The 18,399-nt window shown below is 43.5% G+C and overlaps 1 protein-coding gene across 6 annotated transcripts in view; it reads right to left on the bottom strand.

Annotated features, from left to right (window-relative positions):
* Positions 1-18,399, bottom strand: part of PALS2 (protein associated with LIN7 2, MAGUK p55 family member) — a 315,351-nt gene that overhangs the window by 131,035 nt on the left and 165,917 nt on the right. For all 6 annotated transcript variants that reach the window (XM_063921695.1, XM_063921694.1, XM_063921698.1 and 3 more), the window contains one exon: positions 9,981-10,208. In XM_063921695.1, the coding sequence (XP_063777765.1) occupies positions 9,981-10,208 (228 nt within the window). The remainder of the gene's footprint in view (positions 1-9,980; positions 10,209-18,399) is intronic.

Below are 18,399 nucleotides of genomic sequence, written 5' to 3'. Positions count from 1 at the left end.
AGCCTTCCTGTACCTAACTCTTAAAAAAAGCAATAAAACTAGAAAAACTCCTACGAGCTCTCCTAGCTGTGACCGGCTCCACCGGGCACATTTTCTAAACTGAGTCTGGTAGGAGGGGCATAGAGGGAGGAGCCAGCCCACACTATTAAAACTCTTAAAGTGCCAGTGACTCCCAAGGGACCGGTCTATACCCCATGGTACTAATGTGGACCCCAGAATCCTCTAGGACGTAAGAGAAAAGAGAAACCACGAACATGAGTATAAGTTTGGGTGCAGTGTGCCAGAGAGGCCACCCTGGACAAACCTACATATTTCCGCAAAATATCCACAACCTTTGTAATTTATTCATAAAATGAGCAAAATAAACAATAGATGAAAATAAAAAGGAAAAACGAACCTTCAAACGTCGAAGGAGTTTGGGCGCAGTGTGCCTGAGAGGCCAGGAGGGTCACTACTGCACTCCACGCAGGTGGCGGGAAAACTGACTAGGGGCGTTTCAAACAGCACCTAGAGATAGGAAGGTACTAGGAGGGACAGGGCCCTGCACCCCCTTGGGATGGAGAGGGGAGCGAGAACAGCTTTGCGGCGCCTGTCAGGCCAGCTGTGCCTGAGGGTTAAATAAAACCAAATATTTTTAAATATATCCAACTGTTAAGCGCTAATGACATTTATTTCTGTATTGCATTAAACTGAACCCACTGAAGTGGCAATGCTGGCGCTATACATGTTCTAATAAACCTTCATTACACCAACTGTGCAGCCCATGGGTAATTTTAATATTTTGGTGGTAATCTACTAATGTATCATTTTCAAAATAGCAATTTAAAGTGATATTTTTTTAAATCAAATTTAGTAAAGAGGTTGGCAACAAACTGTATCAAATATCTTCATTCTCCAATATACAAGTAGCTACAAACTCTAGCCAAACAGCTAGGGTGTTCAAGCCATGTCATCCCAAGCTTAAACACATTTGATCATCGCTGATTAATTATTTGTAACTCTTTAGTAACTTTGTTTGTGCAATAACTCAAAAAAGGTCAATTGCAAAAGTGATTCCAGGTTTCATAAAGGCCAACATGACATTTGATTCTAAAGAAATAATAAAATAAAAAAAAATTACTATTGTAGCCAAAAATACTAGCTCCAAATCTGGAGACTGCAGCTTATGTTGTTTGATGCTTAAGACTGTAAAATGTATTAAAACGTTATATATATATATATATATATATATATATATATATATATATATATATATATAGCCTAATGCAAAAAATAAGATTTTACTTACCGATAAATCTATTTCTCATAGTCCGTAGTGGATGCTGGGACTCCGTAAGGACCATGGGGAATAGCGGCTCCGCAGGAGACAGGGCACAAAATAAAAGCTTAAGGATCAGGTGGTGTGCACTGGCTCCTCCCCCTATGACCCTCCTCCAAGCCTCAGTTAGGATACTGTGCCCGGACGAGCGTACATAATAAGGAAGGATATTGAATCCCGGGTAAGACTCATACCAGCCACACCAATCACACCGTACAACTTGTGATCTGAACCCAGTTAACAGTATGATAAACGCAAGGGAGCCTCTGAAAAGATGGCTCACAACAATAATAACCCGAATTTTTGTAACAATAACTATATACAAGTATTGCAGACAATCCGCACTAGGGATGGGCGCCCAGCATCCACTACGGACTATGAGAAATAGATTTATCGGTAAGTAAAATCTTATTTTCTCTGACGTCCTAGTGGATGCTGGGACTCCGTAAGGACCATGGGGATTATACCAAAGCTCCCAAACGGGCGGGAGAGTGCGGATGACTCTGCAGCACCGAATGAGAGAACTCCAGGTCCTCCTCAGCCAGGGTATCAAATTTGTAGAATTTAGCAAACGTGTTTGCCCCTGACCAAGTAGCTGCTCGGCAAAGTTGTAAAGCCGAGACCCCTCGGGCAGCCGCCCAAGATGAGCCCACTTTCCTTGTGGAATGGGCTTTTACTGATTTTGGCTGTGGCAATCCTGCCACAGAATGTGCAAGCTGAATTGTACTACAAATCCAACGAGCAATCGTCTGCTTAGAAGCAGGAGCACCCAGTTTGTTAGGTGCATACAGGATAAACAGCGAGTCAGATTTTCTGACTCCAGCCGTCCTGGAAACATATATTTTCAAGGCCCTGACAACGTCAAGCAACTTAGAGTCCTCTAAGTCCCTGGTAGCCGCAGGTACCACAATAGGTTGGTTCATGTGAAATGCAGAAACCACCTTAGGTAGAAATTGAGGACGAGTCCTCAATTCCGCCCTGTCAGAATGAAAAATTAAGTAAGGGCTTTTATATGATAAAGCCGCCAATTCTGACACACGCCTGGCTGAAGCCAAGGCTAACAGCATCGACACCTTCCATGTGAGATATTTTAAGTCCACAGTGGAAAGTGGTTCAAACCAATGTGACTTTAGAAAACTCAACACCACATTGAGATCCCAAGGTGCCACTGGAGGCACAAAAGGAGGCTGTATGTGCAGCACCCCTTTTACAAATGTCTGAACTTCAGGTACTGAAGCCAGTTCTTTTTGGAAGAAAATCGACAGGGCCGAAATTTGAACCTTAATGGACCCTAATTTTAGGCCCATAGACAGTCCTGTTTGCAGGAAATGAAGGAAACGACCCAGTTGAAATTCCTCTGTAGGGGCCCTCTTGGCCTCACACCACGCAACATATTTACGCCAAATGCGGTGATAATGTTTTGCGGTTACGTCCCTCCTGGCTTTGACCAGAGTAGGAATGACTTCTTCTGGAATGCCTTTTTCCCTCAGGATCCGGCGTTCAACCGCCATGCCGTCAAACGCAGCCGCGGTAAGTCTTGAAACAGACAAGGCCCCTGCAGTAGCAGGTCCTGTCTTAGAGGTAGAGGCCACGGTTCGTCCGTGAGCATCTCTTGAAGTTCCGGGTACCAAGTCCTTCTTGGCCAATCCGGGACCACGAGTATAGTTCTTACTCCTCTCCTTCTTATGATTCTCAGTACTTTTGGTATGAGAGGCAGAGGAGGGAACACATACACTGACTGGTACACCCACGGCGTTACCAGAGCGTCCACTGCTATTGCCTGAGGGTCCCTTGACCTGGCGCAATATCTGTCCAGTTTTTTGTTTAGACGTGACGCCATCATGTCCACCTTTGGTTTTTCCCAACGGTTTACAATCAGGTGGAAGACTTCTGGGTGAAGTCCCCACTCTCCCGGGTGAAGGTCGTGTCTGCTGAGGAAGTCTGCTTCCCAGTTGTCCACTCCCGGAATGAACACTGCTGACAGTGCTATCACATGATTTTCCGCCCAGCGAAGAATCCTTGCAGCTTCTGCCATTGCCCTCCTGCTTCTCGTGCCGCCCTGTCTGTTTACGTGGGCGACTGACGTGATGTTGTCCGATTGGATCAACACCGCCTGACCCTGAAGCAGAGGTTTTGCTTGACTTAGGGCATTGTAAATGGCCCTTAGTTCCAGAATGTTTATATGAAGAGATGTTTCCATGCTTGACCACAAGCCCTGGAAATTCCTTCCCTGTGTGACTGCTCCCCAGCCTCTCAGGCTGGCATCCGTGGTTACCAGGATCCAATCCTGAATGCCAAATCTGCGGCCCTCTAGTAGATGAGCACTCTGCAGCCACCACAGGAGAGACACCCTTGTCCTTGGCGACAGGGTTATCCGCTGATGCATCTGCAGATGCGATCCGGACCATTTGTCCAGTAGATCCCACTGAAATGTTCTTGCATGGAATCTTCCGAATGGAATCGCTTCGTAAGAAGCCACCATTTTTCCCAGGACCCTCGTGCACTGATGCACTGAGACCTGGCCTGGTTTTAGGAGGTTCCTGACTAGCTCGGATAACTCCCTGGCCTTCTCCTCCGGGAGAAACACCTTCTTCTGGACTGTGTCCAGAATCATTCCTAGGAACAGTAGACGTGTCGTTGGAATCAGCTGCGCTTTTGGAATATTTAGAATCCACCCGTGCTGACGTAACACTACCTGAGATAGTGCTACTCCGACTTCTAACTGTTCCCTGGATCTTGCCCTTATCAGGAGATCGTCCAAGTAAGGGATAATTAAAATGCCTTTTCTTCGTAGAAGAATCATCATTTCGGCCATTACCTTGGTAAAGACCCGTGGTGCCGTGGACAATCCAAACGGCAGCGTCTGAAACTGATAATGACAGTTTTGTACTACAAACCTGAGGTACCCTTGGTGAGAAGGGTATATTGGGACGTGGAGATAAGCATCTTTGATGTCCAGAGACACCATATAGTCCCCTTCTTCCAGGTTCGCTATCACTGCTCTGAGTGACTCCATCTTGAATTTGAACCTTTTTATGTAAGTGTTCAAGGATTTCAGATTTAAAATTGGTCTCACCGAGCCGTCCGGCTTCGGTACCACAAACAGCGTGGAATAATACCCCTTTCCTTGTTGCAGGAGGGGTACCTTGATTATCACCTGCTGGGAATACAGCTTGTGAATGGCTTCCAAAACTGCCTCCCTGTCGGAGGGAGACTTTGGTAAAGCAGACTTCAGGAACCGACGAGGGGGAAACGCCTCGAATTCCAGTTTGTAGCCTTGCGATACTACCTGTAGAATCCAGGGATCCACTTGCGAGTGAGCCCACTGCGCGTTGAAATTCTTGAGACGGGCCCCCACCATATCTGAGTCTGCTTGTAAAGCCCCAGCGTCATGCTGAAGACTTGGCAGAAGCAGGGGAGGGCTTCTGCTCCTGTGAAGCGGCTGCATGGTGCAGTCTTTTTCCTCTTCCTCTGCCCCGGGGCAGAAAAGAGTGGCCTTTTGCTCGCTTGTACTTATGGGAACGAAAGGACTGAGTTTGAAAAGACGGTGTCTTTTTCTGCTGATGTGGAGTGACCTGGGGTAAAAAGGTGGATTTTCCAGCCGTTGCCGTGGCCACCAGGTCCGATAGACCAGCCCCAAATAACTCCTCCCCTTTATACGGCAATACTTCCATGTGCCGTTTGGAATCTGCATCCCCTGACCACTGTCGCGTCCATAACTCTCTTCTGGCAGAGATGGACATAGCACTTACTCTTGATGCCAGGGTGCAAATATCCCTCTGTGCATCACGCATATATAGTAATGCATCCTTTAAATGTTCTATAGTTAACAAAATATTGTCCCTATCCAGGGTATCAATATTCTCAGTCAGGGAATCCGACCATGCGACTCCAGCACTGCACATCCAGGCTGAGGCGATTGCTGGTCGCAGTATAACACCAGTATGTGTGTATATACTTTTTAGGATATTTTCCAGCCTTCTATCAGCTGGTTCTTTGAGGGTGGCCGTATCAGGAGACGGTAACGCTACTTGTTTAGATAAACGTGTGAGCGCCTTATCTACCCTAGGGGGTGTTTCCCAACGCGCCCTAACCTCTGGCGGGAAGGGATATAATGCTAATAATTTTTTAGAAATTAGCTGTTTTTTATCGGGGGAAACCCACGCTTTTTCACACACCTCATTTATTTCCTCTGACTCAGGAAAAACTATTGGTAGTTTTTTCTCACCCCACATAATACCCTTCTTTGTGGTACTTGTAGTGTCAGAAAGGTTCAATGCCTCTTTCATTGCCGTGATCATGTAACGTGTGGCCCTACTGGACATTACGTTTGTCTCGTCACCGTCGACACTAGACTCAGTATCTGTGTCAGGGTCTGTGTCGACCCACTGAGGTAACGGGCGTTTTAGCGCCCCTGACGGTGTCTGAGACGCCTGGACAGGCACTAATTGATTTGCCGGCTGTCTCATGTCGTCAACAGTTTTTTGCAAATTGCTGACATTATCACTTAATTGTTTAAATACAATCATCCAGTCAGGTGTCGACTCCCTAGGGGGTGACATCACCAACACAGGCAACTGCTCCGCCTCCACATCATTTTCCTCCTCATACATGTCGACACACGCGTACCGACACACAGCACACACACCGGGAATGCTCTGATAGAGGACAGGACCCCACTTAGCCCTTTGGAGAGACAGAGGGAGAGTCTGCCAGCACACACCCAGCGCTATATATATATATACAGGGATAACCTTATATAAGTGTTATTCCCTTATAGCTGCTGTTATTATCGTTATTTGCTGCCAAAAATGCCCCCCCCTTCTCTTTTTTACCCTGATTCTGAAGCAGGACTGCAGGGGAGAGTCAGGGAGCCGTCCTTCCAGCGGAGCTGTGAGGGAAAATGGCGCTTGTGTGCTGAGGAGATAGGCTCCGCCCCTTCACGACGTCCTTATCTCCCGCTTTTTTGTGTAAAAATGGCAGGGGATTAAAATACATCCATATAGCCCAGGAGCTATATGTGATGTATTCTTTTTGCCACCTAAGGTATATTGTTATATTGCGTCTCAGGGCGCTCCCCCCCAGCGCCCTGCACCCTCAGTGACCGGAGTGTGAAGTGTGCTGAGAGCAATGGCGCACAGCTGCGGTGCTGTGCGCTACCTTAGACTGAAGACAGGATGTCTTCTGCCGCCGATTTCACCGGACCTCTTCGTCTCTTCTGGCTCTGTAAGGGGGACGGCGGCGCGGCTCCGGTGACCCATCCAGGCTGAACCTGTGATCGTCCCTCTGGAGCTAATGTCCAGTAGCCTAAGAAACCCGATCCACTCTGCACTCAGGTGAGTCTGTTTCTTCTCCCCTTAGTCCCACGATGCAGTGAGCCTGTTGCCAGCAGGACTCACTGAAAATAAAAAAACCTAAACTAAACTTTTATTCTAAGCAGCTCAGGAGAGCCACCTAGATTGCACCCTTCTCGGCCGGGCACAAAAATCTAACTGAGGCTTGGAGGAGGGTCATAGGGGGAGGAGCCAGTGCACACCACCTGATCCTTAAGCTTTTATTTTGTGCCCTGTCTCCTGCGGAGCCGCTATTCCCCATGGTCCTTACGGAGTCCCAGCATCCACTAGGACGTCAGAGAAATATTCAACATGAAAGTCTTTTTTTGTTGTTTTCTTTCAAAGATAAGACTTCATCATACTGTATCTACAGTATGTGTGCTAAAAAGGCTAAACATGGCAACCTAAAATTTGGGTTGCCAGAAGTCAACAAATCATAAATTAAACAGGGTTTTCTCTAGACTGAAGAGTAAAGAAAGTATGGAAATATGAACTTTTGCTCAGAATGTCAACAAAAGGGACCAAAATGACAATTTAATGTATGTAAAAGTACTACTGTAGTAAATTTTCACTGGTGAATGCATTTTGATATTTTACAGGTGGTATGTGTGTATTTTTCCTTATACAGGACTCGCGGTTCAGGGATGATTTGACGTGCACCAAAACTCTTATATGATTCATGGTCATGTCATCACAGAAATGATTACTGCTGTCAAAGATAACCTGTTAAGACAGCTATGTTTTTAGTAAATGCATAGTACTGACAAATCGTGCACCACCTCCCTGGCTCACCAGAGCGGATATGAGTAATAGTAACACAAAGTACATGGTGTCAAAAGATAAAATCCATTAGTGCTCATATAATCATCATGTAAAAGTGTACTTGTGCACAATGCATTTATGTGAAAGGTTGTTCTATAAAGTGCTGTATAGCTAGAACATATTTTCCCAGCAAAATTTACTACATTTTGGTAAAGGAGGCCCAAAAAAAAAAAAAAAAAAAAAAAAAGTTAACATGCAATAGTTGCTCATGTGTGCAAATTCCATGTCCTTACAAAATAAATGTGTGAACTTTTATTTAAAAAAAAAAAATAAAATACTAAAAAACAAACACTTAAGCAAAATAATAACCAGAGCTGTATATTATTAAAAAAAGCAGTATGCTTAGCAGTGTCGGGTATTGACACTATCTGAAATCTTGGAGTAGGTAGAATAGCATCTTGAATGTTTTATGGTTTGGGGAGTGGACCTCAATTTTCCGATTTACAGGTCTATTCAATTCAGGTCAAAATTGCCCTCAAGTCGGAAAAACAGCACTTTCTGACTTTTTTATGTCGAATCTTTATCCGACCTATTCAAGTCAAGTGACGTTTTTCCGTCAAGTCGGGAATTCCGACTTGACGGAAAACACGTGGATCGGCTGATTAGCCGTGGATCCACGTATTTTGTCGGATTTGTGGGCATTTTTCAACAGGTTTTTGGACCGTTGTCGAAAACGGGCTCAACCTGTTCAAAAACGCCCGCAAATTGAATAATGCAGTGTCGGATCCTCTCAGTAAGAGAGGATCCGACACCAATTGAATACACCCCATAGCCTCCTATAGAACCCCAAGACACTCCCAAAGGGCCCAGATGGCCGGCCCTTGTCTGCTTTTGTACTCGAGTTATTGTTGCTATACATTTTTCACCCAAACACCCTCAGTATTCTCAAGAAACAACTATGTCTTACACATTGTGAGGGGTGGCCTTCAGTATGCCGACTGTTGGGATGCCGGCGCACAGTATACCGGCGTCGGAATCCAGACAGCCGACATACCGACACTTTTTCTCCCTCGTGGGGGTCCACGACCCCCCTGGAGTGAGAATTAAATAGCGTGGCGCGCAAGGGGCTCATTTGCGCTCGCCACGCTATCGGTATGCCGGCGGTTGAGAGCCAGGCCGCCGGCATTCCATACCCCATTGTGAGGAAGGAGAATATAAATTCAGATGACATGGAAGAATATATGATAATGACTCTCAAATGTAACAATTTACAAGGCACATAAATGTGTCCTGAAAGGTAACAAGTATATAGTTGAGGGCCTACAAATATGCCCAAAATGAGATTGGGTGGATTGGCAGTTATTAGGAGTGCTGGAGCCCATAAACTGGTTCCTGTCTACTTGCAGAGAATCCTTTTACTTTTCATGAACCCAACAACTAGAATTAAAATGAATGGCTCCCTCTTGGCCCTTTCAATATAAGAAATTAAATGAAACAGGGATTTCCTTTGTTCCTTCTGATCTTTGCTCTATGTATGGACAGATTATTGAGCTCTGTCAAGGAAAATGCAAATAATTTCTGCCATTCAGTTGGGAAGAGAGGGTCACAAATAATTCACAGATACCCTAAGTATCACCAACCCAGTGATAACACTACCTAATTTGATGGCAGAACTTAAATTCAAGCAGCTGTCCAATCTAGAGCAAATACTTTTGTATTTTGAATTGCTCTCTTATGTGGCGGGTTGGGTTCGATATGCCGGTGGTCAAAATACAGACAGTGGCATCCCGATGGTGGGAATCCCGATAGGGGGCAAGTTAAGTATAGCTACCAACCCCAATGCCCCCCAACTCTAACTGTCCCTTCTGCCTCCACCACCCATGACTTACCTGTCCTGCGGCCCGGCAAACACTTGTTTGGAATCTCAGTGGTCACGACTCTGGTGCCAGGATTGTGTGCCTAGTCTGGATTCTGACACACTTAATTACTGTGAGTGTTCTCCAGTAAATATCAATAAGTCATGATTACTATAGTACTTACAATGGACCCAGTTGAAGGAATGTAAGCAATGGTTTGCAGTTGACTGGTAGACTTTGGGGACTCCGTGTAATACTGTGCCTTGGACCCCTGAGCTATACTGAAAAAAATCCCACCCCATCAATGCTGGGCTATGCTGAGAATCCTACAAATCTATCTCATTTTCACAGTCAACCCTTACCCAAAACCAACATTTTCTACAAGTAATGCAACATGGGACACGCAAGGCATGGTACAAATGAGGTGGGAGGGGGGGGCATATTTCCTGGTATGCAGAGGACTGCTTAGAGATACCACATTACCATATACTAAAAAAAAAAATTTCAAATATCTTTGGCACTTCAGCAAATTATGCTAAATTGCGGGATAGAAATTGGGGAGAAGACAGTGGCCAAAAATACAAAGGATAATGGATGGCCAGCTCCACTTGTTATAGAGATATAATTGTGTTAAGCTGGCCATATCATTAAAGGGAGAAGTGTGGCGATTAAGAACTAGGATAAGCACTTTGTGTTGTGTGTGACACTGACCTGCTGTGGGCTGATTGTATCCTTATAGCTTGGAAGTATCTTTAACGTGACACTTCCACTAATACTCTTCAGCAACTCTTGCAATTCCTTTGGGTTGTTTCCCACTTCGTGAGCATTGACTTCCTTAATTATGTCTCCTACATGAAGGAGACCCTGTCGATCGATCATGCCACCATGGAGAATTCGAGCAATAACCAGATTATTATTATCCACTTTAAATGTCACACCCTGAGAAAAGAAGCAAAAACATTGCTAGAACCAATAAGAGTATAATGTCTGCAGCAAGAAATATGGTACATGGTAATTTCCTATTTAATATGTAAACTCAATACATTATTTCATAAAAGTGAGAAAAATAAAAACATTTTACAGTCCCTACTACAGACTATTAACAAAAGAACCATAAATTAATCTGATGCAAGTGACATAAGGTAGCATAGAACATGCACAAATGAAGATAGTTAAGGTCCAAAGTACAAACACATCAGATAAAGATTATCAGTCTAATTGTAATGACACAATCTGGCAAGTGGAAGCGTGAATGGAACATTTGTAACTGCCCTGCCTGCTAATAAAAATAAACCCTATAACATATAGTAGAGAAAAGCTGGTACAGTCTTTGTGAAAGTTATATAAAAACAATATATAAAAAAATTAATGAGGGTGCAAAGAAATCTACTGTCAAATTCTTGAACCATGCACTACGAACTGATCGAAACAAGAGCAAAGGTAATCAAATTAATACGTTTGGACTACAATTACAGAAACTTGACAGCTGACCTCAAATAAGAATAGTAACAATGTAATAAGAGGACTTTTCAATACATGTACGCCGAAGCAAATAAAGCACTGATCACCAACGATGCTCCAATGCAATAGCGCCAGAATAGATCAAAGAGTGTTGTAGACAAAGTGAATGAAAGTTAATTTTTCATATAAAGAAAGCTTTTAAGATCATGGCTATTCTGGTTCCATACACTGAAATCTACTATATATAGAATGCTGAAACGTAAAGGTAGGACAGAACAGTGGTACAGTGGTACCTACAGAAGTCCTTAGAGCCCACATTTGGTTGAGAGCACATATATATATATATATATATATATATATCTATCTATATATATATCTATATATATATATATATATCTATCTATATTATGGTAAGAACTTACCGTTGATAACGGTATTTCTCCTAAGTCCACAGGATCTACAGGATAACTATGGGATATGATGAAGCGACAGCGGATTTGCACCAATCGGTCATAGCTTTTCTGGCCTCCCAGCATGCAACGGGCCCGTCCATATATCCCCGCCTCCTTGCTCAGGCAAATCAGTTGTTTTCCAAAGCTCAAGGAAGGAGCATCATAGATAGCCCTAATCAGGTGATAAGAACACACATGCACAACCTTCCGTACAAGAAGGAAGAGGTTAGTGAGTAAAAGGATCCTCAAATCAGGTGCGTCAGGGTGGGATCCCTGTGGATCCTGTGGACTTAGGAGAAATACTGTTATCAACGGTAAGTTCTTACCATAACGTATATTTCTCCGGCAGAGTCCACAGGATAACAATGGGATTTCCCAAAGCATTTTAGTGGTGGAGACGCTCCTGATTGGACAGGAGAATCCTTCGCCCGAATTCAGCGTCATGAGAGGCAAAGGTATCCAAGGCATAATGTCTAATGAATGTGTTAATGGAAGACCACGTGGCTGCCTTACATATCTGTTCTGCTGAAGCACCACGTTGTGCTGCCCATGATGGACCTACTCTTTGAGTAGAGTGTGCAGACATTAGCCGGAACAGGGAGATCAGCCTGAGAATATGCTTCTGAAATAGTCATCCGAAACCATCTTGCCAGTGTCTACTTATCAGCAGGCCATCCTCTCTTGTGAAATCCGTAGAGAATGAAGAGAGAATCTGTCTTTCTGATGGCACTGGTACGATCCACGTAGATTCTTAATGCACGGACCACGTTGAGCGATGCATCTCCCGTAGAAAGGCCCGGTACCTGGAAAGCCGGGACGACAATTTCTTCATTAAGAAAAATCTTAGATCTAGTTCTGGAAGCTGCTTTATCTGGATAAAAAAATTATAATCAGAAATGGGGAGGAATGACATGATAATGCCCCTAAATCTGATACTCTTCTAGCTGACGCCATAGCCAGTAGAATGAGAACATTAGCTGTCAACCATTTAAGATCCACTTTATTAAGTGGTTCAAACAGGGCAACTTGAAGGGCTTTCAGGACTACTTAAGTCCCAAGGCACTGTAGGAGGAACAAGAGGAGGTCGAATGAGCAGCATTCCCCAGAAAAAAGTATGCACATCTTGTAAATTGGCAATTTTCTTTTGGAACCACACAGTCAATGCCAACACTTGCACTCTCAAGGAAGCCACTTTCAAACCTTTATCCATTCCTGCCTGAAGGAATGCTAAGACCCTGGAAACTCTGAAAGACTTAGGGTCCATTTTCCGTTCACTGCACCAATGAATATAGGTTTGCCATATTCGGTGATAAATGCAAGCTGAGGAAGGTTTCCTTGCTCTGAGCAAAGTTTGAATTACCTGTTGTGAGAATCCTCTTGACTTCAGGATAGAGGTTTCAAGAGCCACACCGTCAAAGACAGTCGATCCAGATGTCTGTGATAACAAGGACCCTGCATCAGTAGATCTGGACGTTAAGGGAGCAGAAGTGGAACATCCATCGACATCCTTTGCAGATCTGTGTACCAATGTCTTCCGGGCCAAGTCGGAGCTATTAGTATCATGGCACCTTTTCCTTGATTTATATTTTTAACCACCCTGGGTAATAGGGTGATTGGAGGAAACACACACCAGATGAAAATCCCATCTCACCGACAAGGCATCCACAAAGATCGCTCTGGGATCCTTTGTTCTTGACCCGTATGCGAGCACTTTGTTGTTCAGCCAGGACGCCATGAGATCCATCTCTGGCAAACCCCACTTGTCTACTAGAGTCTGGAAGACCTCCGGGTGTAGAGCCCATTCGCTTTCCTGAATGGCGTGTCGACTGAGAAAGTCCGCTTCCCAGTTTAGGACTCCCGGAACGAACACTGCGGACAACGCTGGATGATGAAGTTCTGCCCACTTTAGTATGTGACTTACCTCCTTCATTGCTTTTCGGCTGCGAGTTGCTCCCTGACGGTTGAGGCACACTACTGCCGTCGCATTGTCCGAGCGGATCTGGACTGGTTTTCCCTGAAGAATGTCCTTTGCCTGAATCAGTGCCATGTATATGGCCCGAAGTTCCAATATATTTATTCGCAGGCAACTTTCTTCCTTGGTCCATTGCCCCTGAAAACACAACCTTCCTGACACTGCTCCCCAGCCCTGGAGACTGGCGTCTGTCGTCAGAATTTCCCAATCTGATATCCAAAAGGGTCTCCCCTTGTCCAGATGGGATGTCTGTAGCCACCAGGCTAATGACCTTCTACTAACGTAAGAACCATAGTCTGTGTTTTTATCGTATGATGCAACCCATTCCATTTGGCAAGAATCAGATGCTTCAGAGGCCTCGAGTGGAACTGTGCATAATCCACCATGTTGAATGTTGACACCATCAAACCCATCACGCGCATTGCTGCGTGAATGGATACCTTTTGACTGTGTAACAAGTCCTGAATCCTTGACTGAACTTTGGATATCTTGTTCAGAGGTAAAATTACTCTCTGAAGAGTTGAATACAGTACAGTCCCCAAGTGAATCATCTGTTGTGATGGAACCAGAGACTATTTTGCCCAATATATGAGCCACCCGTGGCTCTGCAGACACGTTATTGTCTGTTGCAGATGACATAAGAGCAATTCCTGCGTCAATGCAAGGATTAAAAGATCGTTGAGGTATAGAAATATTCTTATCCCCTGCTGGCAGAGATAAGCTGCCATTACCACTGCTGTTGGAGGATAGCGAACCTGAGATAGCACTGATGGGACAGTGCTATAGGAACATGTAGGTAAGCATCCTGTATATCCAGGGATACTATATAATCCCCTGGCGCCATGGCCAAAATGATGGAACGTAACATCTCCATGTGAAATTGAGGTACCCAATTGTATTTGTTCAGTACTTTGAGAATGAGAATGGGCCGAAATGACCCATTCGGCTTGGAGTAAAAACCCTGTCCTCGTTGTGCAGGAGGAACTGGAATGACTACTCCTGAGTGAAGCAATTTCTGAACTGCCTCTAACAAAGCCCTGCCTTCGTCTCTACCCCAGACGGGCTGGTACAAAAAAAACCTTCGAGGAGGGTGCTTGTTGAAGGCAAAAGCATAACCTAGAGATACCGCATCCTGCACCCAGGCATCTGTTGTAGACTGCTGCCAGATCTGTGCAAACTGGAGGAGAAGTCGGCCACCCACCCTGGGGTCTCCCAGCTGGAGGCTCGCACCATCAGGCTGATGGCTTATTATCTGTTTTTATCCATTTTCCCATCCGGTCCTCTAGTAGCCCAATGCTTTTTAGTCTTACCTTACTTTTTGCTTTAGATTCTCCTTGAGGCCGAAAGGGCCGAAAAGCCGGAACTTTAGGTTTGAAATTGTATGTGAAAGGAAACTTGACTTTCTTGGAGTCTGCTTCTGACTCCAGAATATCTGTCAATTCTTTACCAAAAAGAAAATGGCAAAAATTCCAAAACCTTCTTAGATTCTTTATCAGCTTTCCACGTACGTAGCCAAACTGCTCTGCAAGCAGCTATTGTTGAAGCGGATGCCCAGGAGGCAATAGTACCCATATCCAATGCTGCTTCTTCCAAGAACCATGCAGACTTTTTTATATGAGCTATATGGGATTTTTGCTCTCTAGAAGCTATTGAAAAATCCCCATCCAATACATCAGCCCAGGTGGCGACTCTCCTATCCGTGACATCACTTAATGATGTTGAAGGCAAAGGTAATGTAGATTTTTGCACTAATCGAATTACATGCGTATCTACTTTAGGAGCCACCTCCCTTTTTAAACAATCCCCAGCTGGAAGAGGATAATTGGAATTCCGTGCTCCGGCCAGCCTGGTAACGTCTGCTGGACCTGCTAGTATATCCGACATAGACGCCCGCCGAAACAGCAGTGTACTCGTGGGTAAGCGTTGTCGCGACCCGGCGGAGAGCTGTTGGAGCGACTCTTTCTAAGGTACGTATTAGACGCTGTTTAGAAAGATCACTCAAGAAAAAATAGTAAGACTATAAACATAAAATAAGAAAGCTTAGGGCTGCTAAAAACCAGCAGCCCTCTGACCATGGTCCGGCTCCTGCCGCACCAAACAAAAATCTGATTTGCCTGAGCAAGGAGGCGGGGATATATGGACGAGCCAGTTGCATGCTGGGAGGCCAGAAAAGCTTTGACCGATTGGTGCAAATCCACTGTCGCTTCATCATATCCCATAGTTATCCTGTGGATAAAATAAATGTATATACACCAGCGCTGACTGTCTTATGAAAAAAATGTACATACAGATACACATAAAATGGGTATCTCAATAAGAACAAAGTAAAATGTTCATGTAGATCTGTGCTTAAGTGTTGTCGAAGTAAAAAAAAATGACATAGAAAGAACATACAGACTCCACACATATAAGTCGCTATACTTGCAAATCCGCGCAGCAAGCACAGCAATATATGGTAACATACGCATTTACACGGACATACCACAGAGATGGATTCAACACTTATTTCATACAGCACATAATTATAATAATATCAAGCGCCAGACATCATAATGATTTAAAATTATATAACAGAGTAATGTCATGTATGTGTATTATTGAACGAAGCAAGATAGACCTGTCATATTTGGTATTAAAGCAAGCAGATTAATGTGTAGATTCATTTGATACTTGTTATTAAGTTGTAGGACATTGCAACAAATAGTTATGATTAAATGTATGAAAGCTAAAATCACTCTTATTAGGACAATAGACATTTACAGAAACAGGTGGTGGACAGGAAACTCAGGCCAGCCCTTTTGGATGTCTTCAAGGCTGAACCTGTTTAGCATACGAACAGACCAGTGACTCATCATGAATGATAAAGATCCCTCCCTTAAACTAGATAACACATTACAGAGACACACAGTTGCGAGTTGCTGTTTTGTCCCAGACGATGGAGGTGCTTCTAGACCAGTTCCTGCATGATTTTACAGAGAGAGAGAGAGTGATATGGAGGGACAAATTTATATGAGAAAGATATGGTAATTGTATCGCTGGCCTGTAACTGTATGTATTAACTGCTTACTGTATGAATTGTAACCATGTAACTATATGTATACTGTACATTGTGATATATTGAATACATATCCTTTTAATAACAAATATATACATCAATGAGCTTTGTAACTCAGATGTGTGGGTGTATTGTTTTCTCTTATGGGATGCAGTGTTTTGCGATGTATAGCGCACATTCATGGCACATGGTAATAAGATAATGTGCAGGCGTCTACAATATATATTAGAGCGGGCATTTTAAATATTTGTTAGAAAGCAATTTGGTATTCACAGAGTATTGCCACAATTGTATGCAACAGCTGACTAGGACTGGAAATGATTAATCCTGTATACTGGATGAAGATTATACCGGATATTGAAAAAGGTGAGAGCAGTGTCCCAGTGGGGTGTTAGTTTACCGGTAGGCCAGTTGAAGGTGATGCAGTCCCCTTATTCCTTGGCTTAGGAAGAACTTCTCTTTTCCAACGGGGATCCAAGTGGCCAGGAATTGAAGTCCAGAACAGGTAGGAGTCCAATAGATGTCAGCATATGTCAAAAATCCAAGTGGCAAGTCACAATAGGCACGTGAAAGGCTGTCTCTCAACGCATTTCTCTGGTATGACCAGCTTACTCAGGAGCATATAGCAAATGGCCATCTTGGCCTCTTTATGTACCCTGTTAAGTGGTTTAATCAGTATCACCTGTCGTATCAATCAGGCACTAACATAATTCAACAAGCCGTTCTGAGATTTATTTAAAGAGTATATATACACATATATATGGAGGAGAGAGTCCCATATGGTCTAACAAAATTATAATACCTACATATTGTCAATATGTGGGTATTATACAATTGTGGCAATACACTGTATTAAGCACAGATCCACGTGAACGTTTTACTTTGTTCTTATTGAGATACCCATTTTATGTGATTTTATTGCAAGGTATTAATAAATATGTTGTTATATATTCTATAAGCCGTTCTGTATGTACATTTTTTCATAAGACAGTCAGCGCTGGTGTATATACATTTATTTCTTCCATATTTATTTAGGGAATTGACCTTCCCTACACCAGCTGCTGTTGACAGCACACCTAAATCTATCTTTCTACTTATCCTGTGGATAACCTGTGGACCCTGCCAGATAAATAAAGTATCATATAAGTATTAGTTTTTGTGAACCAAATGTCCGTTAAGCCTATAAAGCAAAGAAGTAAAACTACACATTAAGCACCAAATAATGTAACGGTGCATAAATCTGTACTTCAAAGCCAGCTAATAAACGTTCCCCACAAGGCACTATTGCACCATAAGCACAGCTGTACTCACATTGAGTATACTGTCCATTCAGGCACCTGCACCCTACTAAGTAGATTATGTTGACCGTGTAATTAAGTACACTGTACGCGCACGCAAAACCAAGTATGGATATTTGCACATATGCAGAGTTATACCCACCTATGTGACTGCACCACCACTATCCGTATACTTTGTTTCATATCTATCATAATTATCAGATTACACAACTCCTATCCCTTGTCCACAATTCCATTGACATGTTCTCACTGAAATGGATTATGAACCCCTCGTTAATCACCCAGTTACCCCCCATCAGCTGCAAGTATAGGTGCAACTAAGTTGTGTATACCACAGCATCTAATGGAACAGCACCGCTGTTCAGGTTTCTGCAAATGTGGAAGACCGTACTGGCAGAATACAAGAAAGTAGCATCAACTGGGCACACTGTCAGACATCCATGGCAAAGCGCCTCCTACAGGACAGGAGAGCAAGAATACCCGGATAGGCTACTGGCGGTTACACATCAAGCCAGCCTTAAGGATACACAGTGAATACATACACAGTGGATAATTACAGCTAATAAACTGGTTGGACAGTAAAGGAGTCCGAACATCTATTAATACGGTACTGGATAATCGATGCAAACACAAACTTATCTTACTCTGGACTATTGAAAAAAAGTTTTTCACACATAACACTTTTTTGGTGTATTTATCCCTTGGCAAAGTATATGTTTATGATTAATGTTGGTTTCTAAAAGCTTAATTAGACACCTGTTGAATAGAGCTCAATTCCCATATACATCATTCCTTTTAAAGTGGTGTCTAGCTACAATGTTTTTATGCTACTATGATGGATACATTTTTTTACTGGGAATACTCAGACCTGATTTCGTTTCTATGCAATAAT

The sequence above is a fragment of the Pseudophryne corroboree genome, chromosome 5 (genome assembly GCF_028390025.1).
Source record: "Pseudophryne corroboree isolate aPseCor3 chromosome 5, aPseCor3.hap2, whole genome shotgun sequence".
In the NCBI taxonomy this organism is placed as follows: Eukaryota; Metazoa; Chordata; class Amphibia; order Anura; family Myobatrachidae; genus Pseudophryne; species Pseudophryne corroboree.
Note: the sequence above shows the minus strand (reverse complement) of the source record. Positions and strands in the feature narration are given on the sequence as shown.